Here is a 22,701-nt window from a genome sequence, read left to right on the forward strand (position 1 = left end):
CTCTCCTTCCCATAATTAAGTATTCGTTTGTTTTTTCACGTAGTTTTAGAAATATTAGTATTATATTGGGATATGGTATAAATAAAATATAAATGACTAAAATAACTTTATTAGTATTGTGTGGTATAAATGTAATGACATTTGTGTAATATATTGTATTGTAAGGGTATTTGTAAGGTTAGGTAGATAATACAGTTACTTATTAAAAATAAATAAATAAATAGATACTTTGTTATGGAACGAACTAAAATAGAAGAAAAATAGATAGTTTGTTATAAGACGGAGGGAATATAATTTTTCTTATGATACATAACATTATATATTATTTTTTTTTATTATTTTCAAAATTTCAAAAATCTAAAAAATAAAGCTTAAATCTATATAGAATCTAAAAATCTATATTATGACGGATCTTTAAAGTCGTGTTTCTTTAGATTTGAATCCAAATCATTTGAATTAAATTTTATATTTAAATAATATATAATGTAATATTTCGTCTTTTGTTTTTAAAAATATAAATTAAATGATAAACTTTGAAAAGAAAATTAGAAAAAAAGAAAAAAAAAAAAAACTCTTTTAAACCTTAACATATCCATGCAAAATGTAGACATTTCTAAGTTTTCATCTGAGTATAATTTATCTTATCAAATCTAGTTTATAGCTATTAAATTCGACCAGGGTTTACTCCAATCAAAAGGGTCGCGTATATAAAAAAAAAATTAAAACTTTTGAAATTTTAAAATAAAGTTGATACTATATATATAAAAATAATACTGTAATAAATAAATAAATACTCTACTAAATAAATACTAAGGTGCGTTTGGCAATTAGCTAATAGCTTTTAGCCGTTAGCTGATTCAATTAGCTGGTTTGATTAGCTGATTCAATTAGCGGTTTGTATTAAAGTGGTTGGTAAAACAACTTTTTGACATTAGTTGTTTATATATAAAATGACTATTAAGTACATTGATATGCTATTTTTTAAAATATTTAATTATGTTCATTTTTGTTTGAAATTTATGAGAATTTTTGTTATTAATTATTGAAAATTATAAAAATATTATAAAATATTTATATTTATTTTTATTATTTAAATTTAAAAAAATTATTTTTACTAAAACATAATAAGTTTTTATTAAAATTATGTAAAATATAAAATAATTAATCTTTTGTATATATATTTTTATTATGTTAATTATTGTTTTAATATATATATAAATAAATTAATAATCTTTATTTTTTCTATTCGATTTAGTTTTAAAAATTTATATATTTTACAAATATAATAATTTTTATATAATAATTAATAATAGTAATTATTTAAAATTTATAAAAATAAAAATATAATTTAATAAATTAAATATATTAAAAATAATAAATAAATACTGCTATAATAATATATTTATATATAAAAATAAATAATTAAGTTTTAATGGTAAATTATGAATAATCAAAATTAAAATAAAAAAGCTCTTTCAAACAATGGGTATGTGAGCTTTTAAAAAATTAGATTTTTTGTGTTTGTGTTTTTTAACTGATCAAACAGCTAAAAACGGTTCAATTTTCGAACACCCTCCAAAATTCTAAATTAAGCTGTAATTAAGCTGGTTCAAATTATAATTAAGCTGTAATGCAGGAGTCGGATTGCAATCTCAAAACTAAACGGTACAATTTCGTAAAATTAAAATTAGGGTTTTGAAAAATCCAACCCCCCCTTGGGTTGGGTATTTCCCACCAACAAACAAAATGCTATCGTCATTTTAGTCGCTCACTGCCCTTTAAACCTCGGCTCCAACCTAAAACCCAATTCCCATTTCTTCGTCCCAATTTCCAAATACAGACAACAATCTGACAGCGAAATCAAATCCACGACGCACCCCATACATGAATGGCTAGCAATTCCTTCAAACGAATAATGGCCTACACGTCCTCCTCCCTTCGCTCTTTTCACTCCACTGCTCACCGGACTTTGTCCTCTCCCTGTTCGCCGCCGGCGCGGCCGTCGTTCGTACTCTTTAGTAGCAGGTAGTTTCCTTTCCTTTCCGTTCCTTTTTTTTTTTGCTTCATCTCTATGTATTTGTTGTTGGTTCTGTGGATTGTAGTTTAATTTTTGCGAGAGGAGCTCTTTTGTATGTGTTTATTAATTTAGTTTATCGTTTATGCCTTGAGTGTTTTATTGGAGGTTGAGAACCGATATGACGCCGGAGAATTTGTTAGTATGTTTAGTTTGGATTGAATGGAATGGAATGGTTGCTATAGAATTTGTTCATTTATGTATCACCAGTTTTCGTTTTGTGTTGGTTGGATTCTCTGCTTTTGGTTGTACTTTAATGGTGCCAAACTTGGGGCACTTCTGTATATACAATATGAATTACGAGCTTTGAGTGTTTCTATGTTGCCTAGGCGCAATGTTATTTGCGATTGAGAAAAATGTGAGCTGATGCTGTACATTTTTTCATTAGAAAGTAGTGTTTGTGTTGTTTGATTTTTTGTTGCTTTTTTTATGTGAAAGAGTTGCTTGATTTGATGTTTATGAGAAAAAATAGTTTATGAAAATAGTCAATACTGGGAATGCTGAAAATTTAAAACAAACACAACCTAAAGGTTTTATATGTTGTGTTTTGAAGTGCTTTTGAACTGATGTTTTAAATATGGAAATTAGTTTGATGTGATGTTTCGAGTGGAAAATAGGATTTGGGTGTGATTATTTGAATGAAAATAGGTGTCCGATGTAATGTATTTTAAGGGGATTTTTTTATTTAAAAAAAATTGTATATTGCATTGCTCAAAAAAAAGGTTAAAATACGAATACGCCCAAAATAAAGAATTTAATTCTACTATGGGTTGGTGATGTAAATATTATAGAACACAGTTTAATATCTGGACCTCAAAGTTTTTCAGTCTTGTGAATGGGTGTGGGCATTTCCTTGTTTTGTTACAGAGCGAGTGATAGGTTTAGGAACGGATTGAGCAATTATTTATCATGGAGTGTTGCGGCTCCGAGAGCATTCATGTCATCAAGCGTCAACACTGATGCTGTTCGTGAAAGTAAAGGGTCAAAAGAATATGGGTCCGAACAGATTCAGGTTAGTTGTATGCTATTTTATTTGTCATGCCATCTAAAGTGGTTCGAACCGTTACACGTTTGATTCTTTCTTGTTCTAATGTTGGTCTAGGTTTTGGAAGGGTTAGATCCTGTAAGAAAACGGCCTGGCATGTACATTGGGAGTACGGGATCTCGTGGTTTGCATCATTTGGTATGTTATGCACATATTTATAATGCTCATCGTAGTGTAAGCAAAAGCATTTGCTGATTAGTGTTGCGTGTTCTGCTGACTTCTTTTAAGGTTTATGAAATCTTGGATAATGCGATTGATGAAGCGCAAGCAGGATTTGCTTCAAAAATTGATGTTGTTCTTCTTGCAGACAATTCCGTGTGTGTCACTGACGATGGCCGGGGGGTATATGATTCTTTTCCTTTACGTTACTTGAAATCAGTATAAAACAAGCTACAATTTTCGTTTAGTGTTTTGGAATGTTATTTATGTTGTAGAGCCGGACTCACTTTTCTTTCTCTTTTTATTTTTCTTTCTATTTATTTTATTTTATTTTATTTAGTTTGGCATCATTCATCGTGTTTGTACGTACCCTACTAAGATGTTGTGGGGTGTTGTAGTGTCTTCAGCGATGATACTTACGTTCATTACATCACACAAAAGTTTCAAAGCTAAATTATTTACCACAACAAGTTTATTGTTGTGTAACTTATTCTGTGTGTACAAGTATATCGGGAGGTACTTGATCTCTTTTATTTTTATACCAATAGAAACAACTTTGAATATACTTGAGGTGATCTACTGATCATAAATAATCCCACCTCAATTCACTGATTAATGTGGCCTTTCTCTTTGAATAATCTTCTTTTAAGTAATACCCTATTTCGGAAGCCACATCATATTCATGAAAATTTTGTTTCTTGGAATTGGCATTGCCTCTTAATTATTTCCACATTTTGGTCCGGTCTGATCGTCCATTCACAGTTTCCTGAACTCCCTAGCGAAAAAAAAAAAAGAAAGTAAAAAATAGGAGCATGTAATTCCTCTTTGTAAGAATTGTGTTTTGGATATGCTGTTAGAATATACTTTGTTCCATCTCAATATCATTTGCTTATGATACTTTCCGTGCATTACAGATCCCAACCGACTTGCATCCAGCAACAAAAAAGTCTGCTTTGGAGACTGTGTTGACGGTACCTTATCTTTTTCATAGTATTAGATTGTTCTGTTAACAATGCATCATGTGATCATCTATGGTGCTTGATTTTGGAACTGATCTTACCTATAACTGTTGCTAACGAAAAAATATCATACCTGGCTGGAGCTTACTTGAAGAGATAGATCTTTGAGTGGGGGAGGCAAATTTTTTTACTTCAAGTTTGCTCGGGGTTAGTTACGATCCTTGCGGTCGTAATTATTCCACCTTGAGTTATTATTTTTTTCTTTTCCTTAATTTCATCGAGCAATAGATTTGGTACTCCTAATCAATAATTGCTATCAAGTTTTCATTGTGAATTTATCACATTGAATTGATAAGACAGATGAAAATTTTATTCGTGGTTGGGGGAAAAGGCTAGTGGAGCATTTGTGTTTTGCCTTTTGCCTATAAGTAATTCTCATCATATTCTACAATGCTACAGTTTGAATTACACAGCTTCTGAGGAAATTACTTATTTATGAAACCTATACCAAATGTTCTTTAATAAAATTTGATTTAGTTTGATTATTGGAAGAGCAGGCATCTCTGTTCCTCATTTACTCTCATCTAATTCGGGCTTTTGGCCGATTATATTTATTGATAAATGAGCTATCTTTTGATAATTTTTCGTTGCAAGCTTTTCGAGATGTTATGCCACCATGTAATGCGAGTCGCATGGATATGATGTCGTATATTTGAATTTTGGTATGCTATGTGTATATATAATAGTTGGAATGTCTTTCCTTCAAGATCTCGGATAATCTATGCTTAAGGGCATTATTGCAGGTTTTGCATGCAGGTGGAAAATTTGGTGGTTCCAGTAGTGGTTATAGCGTATCTGGTGGATTGCATGGTGTTGGTCTATCGGTTGTTAATGCCCTGTCGGAGGTGTAACTTCTTGTTTTCTGTAGCTTTTAACTGCCTTTGATTTGGCTTTTCCATGAATTTTGTGCTTGTCCATTAGAGATTTTGTTTTCTGTTGTTGAGTTTCTCAGTCTGTTATTACTTGATCAGTTTGCGTGATAGTGAGGAATATCTCTAATTGTCAACCATGTTGTCTTGAAAGTTGTAAGAGAAGCTACTATGCTTGTTTTGCAAATTGTAAAATTTTAAGTTGAAAATAGGTTTTGGACGCAAAGCTTGTAATGAAAAAATTTGTTCAATTGGATGTTTTCAATATTGAGTAGCATTTGAAAGTGACGATTTAAATGAAAAGAGGTATCTGATGTCAGGTTTTAGTGGAAAATAGTGCTGTAGTTTTCATAGTACAGAAATTTAATGAAAACACAAACAAGCACAACCGAGTTTAAATTGCTTATCTTCTCATGTTTCATGCTCATTTTACCATTTCTCCCCCTTTTTTGTTTTGTGAGTTCCAATGAACTTGAGAAGATTGAAGTACACGCACCTTGAAAACCGAAAGAACTCAGTCAATGCTTTGATTTGTCAAAATTGCATTCTAAACAAATTTGGCTTCTGCCTTATTTTGTCGATTATAGATTTTGCTTGGTTTTTTACGAGATATCCCTGTGATGCTTACTTTGCTCCAAGTTTAAGCTTCTAACCTATGCTTTTAATAAATGTTTGGCATGTGAAAAACATTCTATTAGCGGCCTAAATTTTTAACTGTATTCTTGCTTGCGGACAGACACTTGAAGTTACGGTGTGGCGAAATGGTAAAGAGTATAAGCAGACATATTCCCGTGGAAAGCCTGTGACCAATTTAGTCTCGAGGACACTTCCAGCAGCTACAAAAGACCGTCAAGGGACTCGTATACACTTTTGGCCAGACAAAGAAGGTTGGAATCTTTTGTTGGAAGTTCATTTTGTGGGCAATTGCCAATATTTTTTGAATTAATTGAATGTGATGCCATTAACTGATAACCTTGAGGTTTTTTTTTTTTTCTTGCAGTATTCTCTACAGAAATTGAGTTTGACTACGACACAATATCTGGAAGAATCAGGGAGCTTGCTTTTCTCAACCCTGAGGTATTCATTTGTAAGCGTTGGTTGCTGATTTCTTTAACATGGTCATTGTGATACGTTTTCATTCTTCAATTTTTCTGTATTCCTAGTTTGTATTCTTTTACTTGTATCTATTTTTTCAGATGATTCCCTTATTGCATAGATTTGTGTTAGTTTGGGTGAACATTAGTTGGTTCAAACCGAAAAAATAGAAATTTTTTTCAGTTTGGACTGTTTGGTTTGGATTGTTCGGTTAATTTGTGCGGTTCGGTCCAAAATCAAATTTATAAATTTCGGTTTCGGTTCGGTTATGGTTTTCAATTTTTAATTTTGGTTAACCGAAAAATCGAACTTTTAAAAATAATAATAAATTATATATAAATAAATAATACTCCCTCCATCCCAATACAATAGTCCTGTTTACCATTTTTGTCCGTCCAAAAACAATAGTCTCATTTCTATAAATAATCATATTACTATAAAATTACTCTTACTTTTTCATTATTATTACACAATTGCCACTACTTTTTATACTGATACACTCACAAAGGCAAAAAAGTCTTTTACCCGTATTTTTTACCCACTATCAATAAAATATCAAGATTCCTTAAATCCCGTGCCAAACTCAACCCAAACTATAGTTCTGGGACGGAGGGAGTATATATTATAATTTTGTGTATTTATATTTGATTGTATATTAAAAATATATATTACTTCCTCCGTCCCATGCAATAGGGTGTATTACTGTAGACACGAGAATTTAGGTAAAGTATAATTAGTAAGTAATTAATAAATATATTAGTAAAAATAATTATTATTTATAAAAATAATTATAGATTAAGATTAAGATGACTAAATAGTTTAATTAAGATTAAAAAAAAATTAAATTTTAAATTTTAAATTTTAAAATATGATTAAAGTGTATAATTAATTTTTCAAAAAAAGAAATGACAAATTATATGGGACGGACGAAAATAGAAAATAGGGACGGAGGGAGTAATAAATAAAAGTTCGGTTTATTCGGTTTTAAACCGAACGGAACCGAACTAGTTTGGTTCGGTTTATTTGGTTTTGAAAAATTTTGGTTCGGTTTCGGTTTCAATTTTTTAAATCGAAAACCGATCAAAATTGAAAGTTCGGTTTGGTTTGAACCAAACCGACCGAATGCGCACCCCTAAGTTTTGTTGTTTGATACGATCCAATGACTCTTTCGTCAATGATTGGATTTAGGCAAATTAGTCTACTTCACATTGGGGCTCTTTGATAGTGGCTGAATAGTTGTTTATGCTGTCTGTAGCCAAGTTGTAATTATGGACACAAATGTACTTGACTCATTGACTGGATGTGCTTCCTGTAGTCTATATAGGTCATTATGCTAACATAATTTTATTTTCAAGCACTTCGTTTACATAACTATACATTATATTAAAGTGTAGGTTGCTATTAATGTTGAGAAGGAGGATGATAACCCAGAGAAGAGACTCCATAATGAATATCGATATGCCGGTGGATTGATTGAATACGTGAAGTGGCTTAATGCAGATAAGGTGAGCTTAATGTTTGAATATCATATTCTGCTGTGATTTTCTTGATTCACTTCTTATTGTATTACTATTTATAATAAATAGAAAAAGAACAAATCGACGGTGAAAAAGGAAAATTCAACCAATGATACATCTTTTCCCTGTTATATACTACATCAAAAGATGCTATGCTTATATCCTTACAAATATATTGTTTCGGTGGATAGATGATTTTTATGTATGATAAGTTTGCTAAACTCAGGACTTCTGCAATGAAGTACATCATAGCTATTTTAGTTATGGCATGACACATTTGATCTTGTTGGTTTGGGTTGTCTAGAGCATAAAAACCTGTAATCGGTTAAAATGATCTGTCATATTTCCTAACAAAGTGTGCTGCTCATAGAACTGATTGCTGATTTACAGCATACCAATTTCTCTAATTGATATTTCTTTCAGTTGCAAAAAAACAATTTAGCTGTAAAATAATTTTCTCGTGTTTATTCAGTGTTTTAACCAAGGAGTGTCTAATGCTCGGCATCACCATTTTCTTGTGATTAGTGATGTGGTTTTTGGTGCAGAAACCTATTCATGATGTTGTGGGATTTAGGAAAGAAGCAGGTGGAATCTCAATTGATCTAGCACTTCAATGGTAGCTATTCTTTTCTATCTTATTATGTAAATTTGCACGCACTCATACATTTGTTTCAATGAGGTTAAAAGTTATATTGTAATTTGACAAATGTATCTTACAAATCAGCCATGTGAAAAGACCAAAAATTTGAGTTTGTTCCACCAATCTTTATACAGGTGTTCGGATGCTTATTCAGATACAATGTTAGGATATGCAAACAGCATTAGGACTATTGATGGCGGAACGCACATCGATGGTGTAAAAGCTTCATTAACAAGAACACTCAACAGCCTAGCGAAAAAGTCGAAGATCGTCAAGGTATATTCAACTTACTTGGTCTTCTCTTGAGTCTTTTTACTTTTGTCGATAACTAAGAGTTGGTTTACTTTTCCAGGACAAGGATGTTAGTTTAAGTGGCGAGCATGTCAGGGAGGGACTGACCTGTGTGGTATCTGTTAAAGTTCCAAATCCCGAGTTTGAAGGACAAACTAAGGTTTACCCCTCTCTTGTTAATACTTTAAGCATTTTATAGTAACAAAGGAAACACAATTATCTCATCCAATATCTCCGTTAAGCTGTATTGATGTTATCTTTATCTTTCGATTCCTAAAGACTAGACTGGGAAATCCAGAGGTGAGGAAGGTTGTTGATCAAATCATACAAGAATATCTTACTGAATACCTGGAGTTGCATCCGGATGTCCTTGATGCGATCCTTTCCAAGTCCCTTAATGCTCTTAAGGTATCTTCTACATGGAACTGCTGCTTATTTAATATCTTACCTTTGTTCACCTCACTGTACACATCTGTTTTTTAGCTATTTTTGAAGATAATGCTTACAATCTGTATATATCTCTGATTTTTAGGCTGCTCTAGCTGCAAAGAGAGCTAGGGAATTGGTGAGGCAGAAGAGTGTTTTGAAATCGTCGTCTCTTCCTGGGAAGCTTGCTGACTGTTCTGCTACTAATCCTGAAGAATCTGGTACAATGATTTCTTTTCATATAATGTCGTCATCAATCATCATCATTTGTCTTTATGAGATCTGCTGTATGATCACAATGTTGTCATTGTGCTCGATCAAGATTCTTGTCATATGAGCAACACAAGGTAATTTGATTAACTATGTTGAATTTAACCAAAGACACCTGTGCAAATCGGCACTCGATTTAATCTCTTCTCACCTTCCTCAAAGGGGTGGTTCTAATCAAATGTGCACAAACCTTCTTTTGGCCTAAAAGGATAATGTTTTTTATGCTGATCTTCTGGCTAATACTTAAGATGATGATTATGATAATGGCCATAATCTACTCTGGAAATATACACACCAATTTATATGTATCTATATATGTGTGTGTGTGTGTGTGTGTGTGATGCCATAAATTGAACCTCTAATGGAAACAATAGCATTCAGATCTATAACATCAGTTCTTGTTTAAACTTCTAGACAGGCTTTTATACATCACTTTTCTTATTAAAGTTGTTTAGCCCATACTTCATAATTTAAGCAACAGTGACCAGAATATATTCAATTTCCAAAAACTTTCAGAGATATTCATTGTTGAGGGTGATTCAGCTGGTGGAAGTGCTAAACAAGGTCGTGATCGGAGATTTCAGGTGATCCTTTTTCAACTCTATTCATGTTTCGCTACTTTCTCAATATCCTCCGAAAATCAGAAAATATGTGGAAAGATTTTAGAATCTATGAGCTTTCTTTCGGAATTTAGTTCTTGTCTCTGCAATGTTGTTATAACATTTCTCTTTATAGTGAAAAATCAACGTGGAGAACTCTCGGAAAATGGTATAGGTCAAGATTGCGTACATCTGAATAAAAACCAGTTTCACAAATATGATATTTGTTGATCATTGCACATATAATAGTTTAGTTTCTATACATGTTGCATGAAACTACTGAACTTGAACTTATGTTCGACCCGAACATATCTATCTATTATTCTGCTTCATCTGTAACTTAAACTCCTAGCATATTTTTATGCCCTCAGAACTGTAAAAGTAAAAGTGAAAATTGATGCATAATATATTTGTACGTCACAGGCTATACTTCCTTTAAGGGGTAAAATTCTGAACATAGAAAGACGAGATGAAGCCGCCATGTACAAAAATGAAGAGATTCAGAACCTTATTCTTGGCTTGGGCCTGGGAGTGAAGGTTCTCTATTTTCTTTCATTCTGTTTCCGGGATTTAATCTCCTTTGGCAGCTTTAGCATTTTTTGGCTGAATCGAGGGCCTTTCTTGTGCAGGGTGAGGATTTTCAAAAGGACTCCCTTAGATATCACAAAATCATAATATTAACAGATGCTGATGTCGATGGTGCTCACATAAGGACATTACTATTAACCTTCTTCTTTAGGTATCAGGTATGTAATGGGGGGCTTCAAACTACGGCTGCATAACACATCCAACTCCACAAAATATATTAGCATATGAAATTGCTCATCGATGAAATCGAATAGTCTCTGAGGGTGTTTGTTTGAGGATTTGAATAGTAAAAATGTTTGAATTTAAATAGTTGTATGATGTGATATAAATAAGTATTGATGTGATATTTTGAATGTAAAATTGACTTTTAGTATAATATAAAAAATAAAAATGTTTTGAGAAATTTTTTTTATTAATAGTAGAAATTTATCAAAATCTTTCGAACAAACACACCCTTAATGAGAAGCCTAGGACCGTTAAGTACCAGATTATATTATAGTCACAAACTTAGTTCCCATAAGAACTTAATGTTCTGCAGAGAGCTTTGTTCGACGAAGGGTGCATTTATGTTGGTGTTCCACCTTTATATAAGGTTTGTCGGTACCTGAATTCTTATGACATTTATTTCTTTTAATGATTTAGATAGAATTTTGCTGGAGGCTTAAATCAAACATCTACAAAATTTCAGGTTGAAAGGGGGAAGCAAGCATACTATTGTTACGATGATGCGGAACTTAAAAAGCTTCGGAAAACCTTCCCTGCAAATGCATCATACAATATCCAGAGGTTTAAAGGTAAAGCCTCATTTAACAAAGTTATTTGATTCCTGTTCGATTTTTCCTGTGTTACGGAATGTTCCTTTGAAGAATATGTTCAATAGAAATCCTTACATAGAAAAAACTTTTACTGTCACCTGTTATAGCATGTTCTTGTCTCACCTTACTCTAGGGGGTCGATCTCATGTTGGTCGGTTGTTTCACACTCATGTCTAAGAAGACAAACATAATCTACTCGAACCCAACATGACAGGACAACCTGCATTTTGTCTCCTGTTAAACACGAATTGAGTTCGCGACGAATTGAGTAGCTTGCGAGCCGATCTCGAGCTTGAAATTTATTTTTTTTATAATTGAGCCGAGCTCGAGCTCGCCTCGTGAGTAGCTCAATTGAGCTTGTTAGTTAGTGATAATATATTTATATTATTTATATATATATCATTTTTTATTTCAGATTTTATATTTATTATTAAATTTTGAATATTTTATTATAGAAAAATATGAATAAAATTAAATATATTTAATTTATATATTGAAAAATATATATAATATGCATAAAATTCAAGCCGAGCTCGAATTTAAGTCTAACGAGCTGAGCTCGAACCATTATTTTGATTCGAATTCTTAATGAGTCGAATCTAGCTTGTATCGTTAATAAATTTGAGTCGAGTTCGACAACCAGTACTCGAGCTCGCTCAGCTTATTTGACAGCTCTAAGTTTGTCACACTAACTCAAACCCATTGATTTTAAGTTGTCATAAAAAATGGCATTTGATAATTTTAATGAGTCAAACTCAGAGTTCATTATTTCGACTTGATTTGATCCAAACCTGCAAATGCTAAACTAGAGAAACTTTTCATGTTACATGGTTTTTATAGGACATTAACTCCCTTGCCTATACACCTCCAAATCAAACATCCATTTACACATAATTAGTCTATATTTGTGGAATTCCTGTTTGTTATTGAACCGATGAAATTGGCTAGGTTTGGGGGAGATGATGCCGGCGCAGCTATGGGAAACAACAATGAATCCGGAGACTAGACTTTTGAAGCAGTTAAGAGTGGAGGATGTTGCCGAAGCCAATGTAGTTTTTTCTTCTCTTATGGGAACCCGGGTAAGTGGATTACAACCCTATTTACTATTCCCTCCGTCCAATTTCTATTGTCTTAAAGTATGTTTGCACGGGTTTTTACGTAATTATTTTTTGTTGTGAATTGACAAATTTACCTTTTATAGTAAGGTAGAGATTAAAAGTGGTAAATGAATTAAGGGTAAAAAAGTAAAATTTGTGTTTAAAAGAGAAAAAATAGAATAGTTGTTGGACGTCCCAAATAGAAAAATAGAAAAATAAGAAATTAGTTTGTGGACGGAGGGAATATATATGTTTTCCTTAACTTCATCGTCAAGGCTTTTCTTCCAAGTTCTTGCTGCATATAGATGATCAACTAATTATAAGCACATTAGACTAGAACTGCTATGGTCACAATCTATGGCTTATGAAGGGTAAATCGTATATGTTTTATTATAAATGTACAAAATATTATGTGTTTCATTTATTGCGTGAAATTTCTTTATGTTAAATTAAAAGTATATACTCCCTCCGTCCGGCTCTAAGGGTTTCATTTACTTAATATAAAAAAATATCTTTATATTTGTATAATTTTTTGTACAAATGTCATTATAATAGTATTATAAGACGCTAATAGAAATATTTTTGTGAATTTGCTTTGATTTGTACTACGTTTTCATATAATAATTAATATTCAAATATCAATACGCAAAAAGTAAATAGGACCCTTAGAGCTGGACGGGTAGTAGAAAATATTCTCCGTCCAAAGTTGATGTTGGATGTAAATACACAGCCTTCTTTAAATAAAGCAAATAAATAAATAATTGATTAATTCTTTATAGATAGACACATGTTTACAACCACCATCAGCTTGAACGGAGAGAATGTTTTATGTATATTTTAATTTAACACAAGAGGTGCATTTATAATGAAAATAAAAGGGACATTATACAATTTATCCTATTCTAAACTCGATATTTATGAATAAGACATTATTATCTCCGCCTCAGTCAATCAAACACATTCGGGTTTTGAACAAGTATTACTATGATGTAAATGGTCTGATTCGGGTCGCATTACCGTTGTATCAATGTTCTGCGCTATTTTTTTTTTAGGTTGATGTAAGGAAAGAACTGATCCAGAAGGCTGCCAATGTGGTGAAGCTCGACCAACTCGACATATAAGAGCTTTACTCAGCTGGCAACAGAGATGCTCTTTACCTCTGGTAATTTTTCAACAAAAAATTCAGGTATTTCTATTTCTATCTCTATCTCTATCTAGAAGGTCCAAATAGTTTTCTTCTATACTGTTAGAGGAATCGGGTTTTAGATTAACTCAAGTTTCTGTATCTATTCTATTCGATGCCAACTTACCTGATTTTTTATGGAATCGTTACATAAATCCCACAACTTGTCCTACTGAAAACCAAACTAACTAGGAAAAAAAAACAAGTAGAGGCTTGCTTATTTGCTGTAACTTCTCATAAACTGCAGCAATGGTTCTTCCACAAAGTAGCCAGCTGTTGTTTCAAAATTACATCCATCATCTAAGTTCAAATGTTTTGAAAATTTACAATTTCTTTTGTAATCTACCTATATATATATACTCCTTCCATCAGGTTAAACTAGCTTTTTTGCTGTCCCGTAAGGGATGACTCAGTGGTGTAAGGGTTGAACTTGTGACCGCGTTCTCGCGTCATCCAAGAAAAAAAAACTAACTTTTTTGCTTGTGATACAAAAATTTTTAAAAAATATATTTTATTAAAAAATAACAAAATTAAAGAGATATTTATAGACTTTATACAAAAAGATAAAGTTATATAATAGCAACCAAGAGTAAGATATGCAAAAGTAATAAAATAGAGAAAGTACAAAAGTTTGTCATTTTTTACATATGAGAAAGTTTTGTTGTTTCCAATAGGTAAAGACTCGGGTGTCGAATTTTGAATCTATAATTTCATGGTTATGAATCCTTTGTTATACAAAGTCATTTCTTACTGAGTTTGTTTACTTTTTATTTTTGGATAAATGTATATTTTATAATAATATTTATGAGAAATAGTATGGTCCCAAAATATTAAATGAACATCTTTTTCAATATATAATATGCTATTAAATTTGATATATATTTGGCATTTAAAATATTTTATCTTTATTTACTAGTATTTGATATTTAAAAACGAAAAGTAAAACCACATCTCATATTTCTATTCAAAAACCATATCTAAAACACATTTTGCATTCAAAATTTTATATCCAACACATTTTACATATGATAGATCACGTTCAATTTAATCTTTTACTATTGAAAAAAAAAATTAAAAAACCCATAATACACAAATAACATCACATTAAAAAAGAAAAAATGAAAAAGAAGAAAAGGCATAACTAATTTACACGCCTTAAATACACTTAGGGTGTGTTTGTTTGGGGGTTTGGATTTTGAGTTGGAATTTGAATAGTAAAAATTTTAAATTTGAATAGTTGTATGATGTGATATAAATAAATAGGTGTTGACGTGATGTTTTAAATGTAAAATTGATTTTTAATCTAATATAAAAAATAAAAAATAAGTATTATTTAATATTTTTGGGGAGAAAATTTTGGATAAATAACAGAATTTTGATAAAATCCTACAAACAACACGCCCTTAGTATTTGGGCCTGTGTTTATCTTTTGAAAGCCCACAATAAAACCATATAAGAGTAAAATATCTCCTGCCCTTCTCCATTCCTATTGGAAGAACTGTTGCTCTTTCTAGCTTCATTTCGAAGCACAGAGACGCGGACCAAAGCGATTCCTAAGCCCTAGGGAGGCTCAGATTGAAGGGAAGGGAAGGGGTAGGAAAACAGGTTCGTTTTGCAATTTTCTATTTTTGTTTATTTCTGCAATTTTTCGGTCGTGGAGGTCGTTGCTTAGGGTTTGTCGCTGTCTTTTTGTGTTTATGGTTTGTTCTGTTGCCTTCGATCATCTGCGTGACTGTGTTGTGTTCGCGCATCATTGTTCTGGTTTTGCTGATTTCTGATTCTTAATTTGAAGGAATTAAAAAAAAATTTCAATCTTGGGGATTTCAACTAGGTATTATGGATACGAATGCGCAAGAAAGCCCCGACGCGAAGGCGGAATTTCGGAAGCCGTCGACTGATGCTTCTAATAGGAAGTACAGGCGCAGATCTTCTGTTGGTCGCTCATCTTCTTCGTCAGATGGTAAGTTCAGAAAACATTTGTATTTATTCTTCTTCTTATTATTAGATATGCATAGTTGTTAAGTTTTAAGCTAAATTGTGGGAAGGTAGAAATGATGCTTATGGTGATTGTGCCTCTGGATCTGTGAGAAAAATGGTTGTGTTCCGCTACTTTCATTGTTTGTTGAGAACATTGCTCTTAGTGGTTCTGTTCACTTTTTCACTATTGGTGAGTTTTTCTGTATATGGACTTTATTTATTGATCTGTGTATGTATCTACTTATAATTCTGAAGAAAGAAAAGGGAAATATAGGAAATTAGTGCTTTTTATTTTTTCTAGATCTGGACTATTGGATTTGGTAAAGTTTTACGTAATGAGTGACCCCAGTACCGGATGAAAAAGAACCAATCTTCACTCGAACTGGATTGATTTTTTATCTTGGTATTTTTCTTGTTTATAATGGTATCGGGTTCTAGAGTCTGTTAGTGCTAATAGTTTGATGTGCTTGTGTTGGATATCACTCTAGACAACTATCTGAAACATCTTTTTTAGAATCCTTTACAGCTTAGTTAGAATTATATCTAATCAGCATTTTGAAATTATGTTTATAACATGGATAATTATTTCCCCCTTTAAATCTTCAGTGGTATGTTTCAATAAGTTTTGTTCTCAGATTTATCATTTTCTTCCTATTGTTTTCCTATATTTTGATTGTAATTAACAATTCTTTTACTCCTATAGCTTCCTTACCTGTATCCAGGAAGTCCCGGTCGTGACCGCAGTCGAAGTCCACTCTCCTCTAGGAAGGATGATTCCAAAATTGGAGATGATAAACACAAAAAGGATAGTAGCAGGAGTTCTGGTCGCAGTGGTGAATCATATAGGCATTCAGATCGACAATCATCTAGGAGCCATCATAGGCATGATCAGGGTTATTCTAAGTCATCTTATCGTTCTGGTCGGGATTCTCGAGACTACTCTAAGGGGGACTTAGAGCATCGATCTAGAGATTATGCAAATGATGGAGATGCGTACTATCGGACCAAATCTGAAGGTTCAGGCCATAAAAGCAGAGATAAGGACTCGTATGAGAGAACTGGATCTGGTAAGAAGAATGCTAACATTGATGATAGGGACAAGGGTAGAGAAAAGCATAGGGACGATAGAGGTGACCGATATGGAAAGACTGATCATAGAAAGAGTTCAGGGGATCATAAAAGGGATCGGGGTGGACGAAACAATTCTTCTCTAAGGGACACTTCTGGGAATCATTCGAAAGAAGCATTTACGAGAGATTCCAAGGAATTGGATTGTGAGGGGGGTGTGAATGATGAAAAGAAAACGTTCCGTAATCAAGGCATACATGATGATCAAGATAATAGACAACTGAAAGAGCATTCTGTGGCTTCATCCATCAAAGATGAAGATTTTGTTGCTAAGAAGTCAAAGTTTTCTAGCATAGACAGCATGGGTCCTGCTACTGATGGTACATATTATCGTCTCTTTTAACAACATGCCGTGTTTCTGAGACATTCAATACTGATATTATTTGGGATTTCTAAAACAGGTACCTCAGAGCAGGCCTTTGTCACAGATTCTGATATTGATGCTGCAAGAATTGCTGCGATGAAAGCTGCTGAATTAGGTAGGTTAATTTATATTTACCTGACACATAATCAAAAATTTCTTTCAGGAAATTATCATATAGTCGTAAATTTCACCAGGCATCTTATGGCATGCTAATAACTTAGATTGAAGACATTTTGCTCTGAATCAGTACCACATACAAGTTTTGTTATTATGAAGTCATTGTGATTTTATTACAATTTCTCAGATAATTATGGCTGACTTTTTCTCCGATTATTAATGATGATGTTGGAAAATCTTGGGGCAGGAAGGTTTTTCCAGTTTTCACTGATTTATAATGTTAACATCATGGTGGGAAAACTATCCTATGCACAACATTATCTGTTGCTATGTTAATCTTCTCTTATGTATTTATCTGTTTTTCATGTTACTGATTGATTAATATATTTTGCTTTTAATTTTGTGTGAGATCAGTTAACAAGAATTTAGTTGGAACTGGGTACATGTCTACTGATCAAAAGAAGAAGCTTTTGTGGGGTAGCAAGAAGACCGCGGCTACAGAAGAGGTAATTAAGCAATTTAATCATGAAGGGTGTGCTCGTTTGGGTAATTTGATTTTATTTATACTTTTCACAAAAAAATCTTCCCTTAAAAAACATCAAATCAATTTTTTTATTTTTAATATTACACCAAAAAGAAAAATTATATTAAAAACATAGTATTAATTCCTATTTATATCGCATTAAAGAACTATTCAAATTCAAAATTTTACTATTCACATCAAAACACGCAAAAGACAAGCCCCCCAAACAAACGCACCCTTCATGTATTTTATCCTCTGTTTACTTGATTCCTCCCTTAATCTAATATTTAACCTTCACTCACCATTTATTGGTTGCAATAAAATTTCTTTTTCGTGTTTTAGATGCAATGAGGTATGTAAATAAAAAGTTCTCGTAACTGTTCACAGGGCATGCTTAACCATGTGTCGGCCTTTTCTTTTTCCTTCTCTCTCTATCATTAAAATGTAGTTTATTTGTTTCTATGATCATATTTTTTTATCATTTTCGGATTGTTTCATAATTTGCTTTATATAGTCTGCTCATCGCTGGGATACAACAACGTTTGGTGACCGCGAACGGCAAGAAAAGTTCAACAAACTCATGGTAATCCTCCACCCTGCATAATTTCATCGGGCCCATTTGTGCATTAAGCTCCCATTTTTTCAAATCATGTGCTGCATTCTTTCATTCGAGTTTCTTCCCACTACTGACACTCTTTTAGAGTCTGAGGTTGGATTGGTACCTATGGCCCATTGTAGGGTGTGAAGGGTGACGCAAAGGTAGAGCTCAAGTCCGACAACCCTGATGTGGAAAAGCAGCGGGAGCAACTGCAGATGGAATTGGAGAAGCAGTACACAGCTGGACTGCGCCGGAGAGATGGTAGAACTGTTGGACTCGGTCTGTAAAACTTCAATATAGGTACTCTTGCAACGCTATCTTAGTACATTTTTCTGAAACTGTCTCGTATTATTGGATGAACATACTTGTTAAAGTGGCATGTAAAATCCTTCCTGTGTGGTTCTGTAGTTGTTGGCGTGACCTATTGAGTTCCCTTGTTACTTGATACCTTCTAAAATTTGTGCTCGTAGCATGCGTTGAAGATGGTTAAAATCTATGTAGAGAAATTTAGAATTTGTGTCGATAGTTGTGATTTAGGTTTTGGTTTGCTCTCTTATAGTGGCGTGGTTGGTTTAAAATTTACATCGGAGAATGGGAATATGTACGACTTAGTTTAAATTAGATGGTATACTCCGCCTGTCCAATATATAGTAATCCATGTGGATTTTGAAATATTAGTGTTATATATATATATTACAATAGATGGATGAATGGATAATAGTACCCTTAAAATTTTAGTATACTTTTATATGTAAGTTGATTATATTGTTGTGTAATTATATGTAAAATGTAAGGTTTTTTTTTTTTTAGTTATGTGGATAGGTTGATTTTGGACCGATCAAAATAATAAAATGGATAGATTGATTCTGGATGGGGGGGAGTAAAATTTGTTTAGTAATTGCTTGTCATTATACAAACATGTATATTAGAATTGTGTTCTGGCTTTTTATTTTTGCTTTTTGTTTTAATTTGATATTTTGAATGAAAATAATGGTTGGATGTGATATTCTTGAAAGAAAAAAAACTAGGGGTGTGTTCTTTTGGTAGTGTTATTTAAGGTTTTGAGTTTTGATGTTTTCCGAGTAAATAATTATTGAATTCGATATTTTATATGAAAAATGGGTATAGGATGAAATGTTTACAATTTATGGAGAAAAAATTAGAAATTGTATAGTGAAAAAGATTAAAAAAGAAGGAAAAGAAAAGCTCAAATAAATTGTGGTTTTAAGTGTTCATGTCTTGAGTAGGAGGAATGATGTTTTTGTGTGTTTTTTTGTTGATTTTTATTGTTGTGTGTATATATTATACTATATTTTATGTTGCGGATAATATTTTATTGGGAATCATGTAAATTAAAAATATCGATAAATTTAGTGAACATCGATTTCATTTAATTGGTAGTTGTCTTTCATATTTATGCTAGTCGGTGGGGTATATATGAATTGGAATTATTTGAATTTGTGTTGAGATTGAATTTTGTATTCTACTAGTTCGATCTTGGGTTGGTGTTGAGGATTGAGGTCTATTCATTATCATATAATAAAATAATGTGATGTTTTGAATGTAAAAATAATTTTTAGAATAATATAAAAAATAAAAAATAGATTTTTAATTTGATGTTGTCGGGTAAAAAGTATTTGATGAATAGTAAGATTTGGGTAAAATTCTACAAAAGAACACATTGCAAAATTTGCTGAAATGGCCTTCAAGTCTTAAGATTTTGTCTTTAGCTACTTGTAGTTAAGATAATGTGCAAAAAATATCCTATCCGTTAATATTCAATGGAGATTGTAGTATTATTACAAAATCATAGATAACATCGATAATCTGAATGTCTATACCTATCTTGACGAAGAAATATCTTTTCATGTTATTTATGATTTTGTAATTTTACTCGACAGTTTAACCGCAGCTGTTATAATATATGTTAAGTATTAATGAATGACATATTTTTTGCAATGTTATGTTAACCTCGCTTAGGTAAAATGAAGTTGTAGGATCAGAAGAAAATTTTTAGCAAATTTTGCAAATCACATGTTTAGTTTTTTCGCCAAATAAATATTTGAATTTATCACTTTATTGACTCTTTAAGTAGTTTACTTCTGTTATATAATTAATTCGAGTGTTTCTTTCTGATTGAATTCTATTTTTAGTTCTATTAGCTGAATATTGGAATAGAATAGATGAGGGATGGCAATGGGTCTAAATAGACTTGACTCGGATCCGACCAATTTATTTGGGATCGGGTCCGGGTCTTAGTCGAGTATTATGTACCCTTATCGGGTCTGGGTCCAATGGTGGACCTTATCCAGATCCGGACTCAGATTTGAACCCAATTAATATATTACTAATATATTAATTATATATATGAAAAAGATTATTTTTTAATAATATAAATTATATTAAAAATATGTTTTTAGTTTTATTTATTTATAATTATTATTTTATTATAATATTTTTGAATAAAATATTAAAAAATTTAATATATGTCGGGTCCAAGTTTGCGTCTAATTTTAAGTTAAATTTTAGAAAAAAAAAAAAGGATTTGTCGGGTCCATCGGGTCTTGTCGGATATTATTCGGGTCGGGTATGGTCAGGACCGGGCATAATCGGGTCCAGTTTGGGTCTCGGTTCCAACCATGTGTATTCGGGTCGGGTCATTGCCATCCCTAGGTCATATATAACTAGGCTATGTTAGATGTGGGTGTGTTTGATTGTGGGTTTGGATTTTTTTAATATTAAAAATTTGAATTTGACTAGTTGTTCGATGTGATATAAATAGATTTTGATGTCTAAAATTGTGTTTTTGATATAATAATATAAAAGATAAAAAAATCATTGTTTAATTTGATTTTTTGGAAGGAAAAAAAAAATTTTGAATAGTAAAAATGTGGGAAAATTTTACAAAGGAACACAATCATAGAGATTATTGTAGTTTTTGAAAATAGTCTAAAGTTGAATATTTGATGTGATTGTTTTGTAAGAGAGAAATATATATTTGGTGGGATTTTTTCGTGAAAGATTAATATTATTTAAATAATAGTTTGTAGTATTTTGTGTAAAGACTATAATACCCTTATTACTTTAGGGTTATTACTTTAGGGTATATTTGTTTGGTTTTGAATTTGAACAGTAGAATTTTTAAATCGGAATAGTAGTATGATGTGATATAAGTAAATATTGATGTGATTTTTTTTTGTATAATATAGAAAATAAAAAATAAATACTTTGATTTAATATTTTTTATGAAAAAATTGATTAAAATCCTATTTATTTGCTTATTTATTTAAATGTACTAGCATATGTGAAGAGAATGCGATGCGTTTAGAGCCACACAGAGAATTGAGTGATGGAGAGGGAAAGGGAAAATTGGATGCTAGATTACTTGTGGTCCAAAATGGAATCGAAAGCTGAGGTCTGTATATTTGATTTGATTTATTTATTTATTAATATATAATAATAATAATAATAATAATAATAATAATGTAGTAATAAATATGGTGGATTTAAATTTGTGAGGCGATTGGTGGAGGGAGTAGGGGTGGGGTGGGGTGTTTTGTCTGTGTGTCATTAATGAGAAAGTAGGTAGTGAAGTGAATATAAGCAGCAGCTGACACGACGTCGTATGGAGTTGGTTCCGCTGACCAATACTTGCATATTACCGTTTTTGTTGTTTTTTTTTAGGATTTGGGTTTACATCTTTATGAGGTTATTCTTTTTAGCTTTGGATTTGGAATTCGTGCTTATTTGAGTTTGGGGAGTAATATTTTTAAATTATACTTCCTCACTCCTTGTACTTAGAAAGTATATGTATTTTTATTTTGAAACGTTCAATTACTATTTTAAATATTTTATTAAATATTTTATTTTTTTTTTTACAAATATTCTTATTTTACATCACATTATTACTTTTACGGGCAAAAATATCATTACACTATTTTTAACTGCCCACTATAATTAAAATACAATTATTTCTTAAACACCTAAATGTTTACTTTGTGTGCGGATGGATGGAATATTTTTTAGATACCAACTTTAATAAATATAATACTTTATTTGTTCTAAATATTATGCAATATTTTATTTTTGATATGTCTCAAATACTCTATAATATTTTTAAAATAAGAAATAATTAATTATATTTAATCTCTATCCTATATTTTATCATCAACCAAATGAAAAAAATAAAATATTCCCTTCGTTCTATATAAAGAGTAACATTTTATTTTTACACGTAAATTTTTTTAATATTAGTATTATATTAGATTGTAGCTAAAAAAATGAAAATATCATTATTAGTATTGTGT

General features: G+C 31.6%; 2 protein-coding genes across 7 annotated transcripts; both read left to right on the top strand.

Annotated features, from left to right (window-relative positions):
- The first annotated feature begins 1,758 nt into the window (after window positions 1–1,758).
- On the top strand, window positions 1,759–15,293 carry LOC127256591 (DNA gyrase subunit B, chloroplastic/mitochondrial-like). The gene is made up of 21 exons (XM_051282686.1): window positions 1,759–2,025; window positions 2,942–3,086; window positions 3,177–3,257; window positions 3,348–3,461; window positions 4,193–4,249; window positions 5,041–5,142; window positions 5,903–6,053; window positions 6,167–6,243; window positions 7,656–7,766; window positions 8,324–8,394; window positions 8,553–8,694; window positions 8,771–8,869; window positions 8,989–9,117; window positions 9,242–9,356; window positions 9,922–9,989; window positions 10,428–10,541; window positions 10,634–10,750; window positions 11,131–11,184; window positions 11,281–11,386; window positions 12,356–12,486; window positions 13,557–15,293. Exons 1-21 carry the CDS (start codon window positions 1,889–1,891, stop codon window positions 13,623–13,625), a joined length of 2,190 nt encoding a protein of 729 aa, XP_051138643.1. The 5' UTR covers window positions 1,759–1,888; the 3' UTR covers window positions 13,626–15,293.
- On the top strand, window positions 15,176–18,904 carry LOC127256593 (uncharacterized). 6 transcript variants are annotated; one of them, XM_051282688.1, is made up of 7 exons: window positions 15,176–15,292; window positions 15,519–15,647; window positions 16,368–17,112; window positions 17,194–17,271; window positions 17,688–17,779; window positions 18,311–18,379; window positions 18,535–18,904. In XM_051282688.1, the coding sequence occupies exons 2-7, from the start codon at window positions 15,534–15,536 to the stop codon at window positions 18,679–18,681; spliced, it is 1,245 nt and encodes a 414-aa protein (XP_051138645.1). In that variant the 5' UTR covers window positions 15,176–15,292; window positions 15,519–15,533; the 3' UTR covers window positions 18,682–18,904. The 6 variants fall into 6 exon arrangements, with proteins under 6 accessions (XP_051138645.1, XP_051138647.1, XP_051138644.1 ...); XM_051282690.1 differs by having other exon boundaries at window positions 16,387–17,112; XM_051282687.1 differs by having other exon boundaries at window positions 15,178–15,292; window positions 15,480–15,647.
- The last annotated feature ends 3,797 nt before the right edge of the window (window positions 18,905–22,701 follow it).

Source organism: Andrographis paniculata, unplaced genomic scaffold (genome assembly GCF_009805555.1).
Source record: "Andrographis paniculata isolate CXL003 unplaced genomic scaffold, ASM980555v1 Contig56END, whole genome shotgun sequence".
NCBI lineage: Eukaryota > Viridiplantae > Streptophyta > Magnoliopsida > Lamiales > Acanthaceae > Andrographis > Andrographis paniculata.